At 35.3% G+C, this 1,370-nt stretch overlaps 1 protein-coding gene across 1 annotated transcript in view; it reads left to right on the top strand.

The window, feature by feature from the left end:
* Positions 1-1,364, top strand: part of LOC102670789 (RNA-binding protein MEX3B) — a 124,583-nt gene extending 123,219 nt beyond the window's left edge. The window contains exon 2 of the mRNA XM_031513946.1: positions 1,166-1,364. Within this exon, the coding sequence (XP_031369806.1) occupies positions 1,166-1,218 (53 nt within the window). The 3' untranslated portion in view covers positions 1,219-1,364. The remainder of the gene's footprint in view (positions 1-1,165) is intronic.
* The last annotated feature ends 6 nt before the right edge of the window (positions 1,365-1,370 follow it).

Genomic DNA, 1,370 nt, shown 5'->3' with positions numbered 1-1,370 from the left:
AAAAAAAAAAAAAAAAATAAAATAAAATAAAATAAAAATAATAATAATATTACGCCTTGGCTCGCATTCTCGTGTTCCCTTCCACGAAACTTTGCATCTCTGATAACAAAACGGTTAATGATAATGTAATAATTATCATCACTCGAAGGCCGGAAAGACGAGATGCATCTATCCAGAAAGGTATACGCGCTGCCGCGCGTAAATCTTTGGCGCGTGAACCGGAAGGCTTGTATTAATTATTTTGCGGGAAACGGTTCCGTCCCCTCCCTCCCCCCCTCGGTTACAAACAGGCCTTCGATTTATAGTGAAACGGAGTAAGAGTGTTCCTATGTTTAGAATCTAATTAATGGGGTATATCACGCGCCACGTGAGATATTTGCTCGATCGGGATATATATTCCATTTATGTGTGTGTGTGTGTGTGTGTGTGTTTGCGTCACTGCCGCTTTACGACACCCTCGCTCGATCCAAAAAGTAAAACTAGCGGTGAAAAATTTGTATCGTATATTTTTGAAAGATGTTAAAAATTTTAAGCAAGTCGAAAACGAAACTGTCTCGACGAGGTGAAATAAAATCATCTCGTTATAACTCGTCGAACAAAATTAATAGAAATCTGTTAAAAATTATCCAGAAGACTTGAAAAGACTTTTTTATATTTTAACATAAGTTTCGGGAAAGATGATAATCTGAGAGACGCGGAGGATGAGGCAAATCCTCCTATCTTGAATAAACAATCCTGTGTTTTATGATTAAAGAGAAGAGAGATTTTTATTTGCATATACATATATATAGCGTGTGCAGTGTCACGTATAAAATTCAACTGACTCGAATAATGCAGCTCGTCCGTTATAGTTAAATAAATGACGAATCTGTTGATGAATGGTGTTCGGTAACTGTACAATCTGCTTATCTTCCAATGCCATTTGAAATATAATAATTTCAAAGCGTATTTTTTTTTTCACTTTCTCATACGTAGAATTAGATATTATTATTATTATTTAAATAAATACTATTAAATTTTGAATTTTTTGTAGAATTTGATTCAGAAGAGTTGTCTTTTCTATCTTATTCTAATGAAAAATTTGGACAAAGTTTGGTTCGGTTTGGAGAATTTGCAAGTTCTTTTTTTTTTTCAAACTAATAATATTTATTTTTTTTTTTGACAGATTTGTGGTGGATCCAGAAACGAGATTATGCTCCTGAATATTTGGCTGAGTGATCGTTTTCGACAGTGGAACGAGTGATCGAACTTCGTTTGTCAGGACGAAAAAGGAACAGGAAGAGGGAAGAGAAAGAGGAGACCGTTAAGGAAATGGGTTTCATGCTCTGCGAAATTCGAAACTGGTCTCGGGAAGACCAGCCATCGATTTC

Source organism: Apis dorsata, unplaced genomic scaffold (assembly GCF_000469605.1).
Source record: "Apis dorsata unplaced genomic scaffold, Apis dorsata 1.3 scaffold_44, whole genome shotgun sequence".
Taxonomy (NCBI): Eukaryota; Metazoa; Arthropoda; class Insecta; order Hymenoptera; family Apidae; genus Apis; species Apis dorsata.
This window is presented reverse-complemented; position numbering and strand designations above follow the sequence as displayed.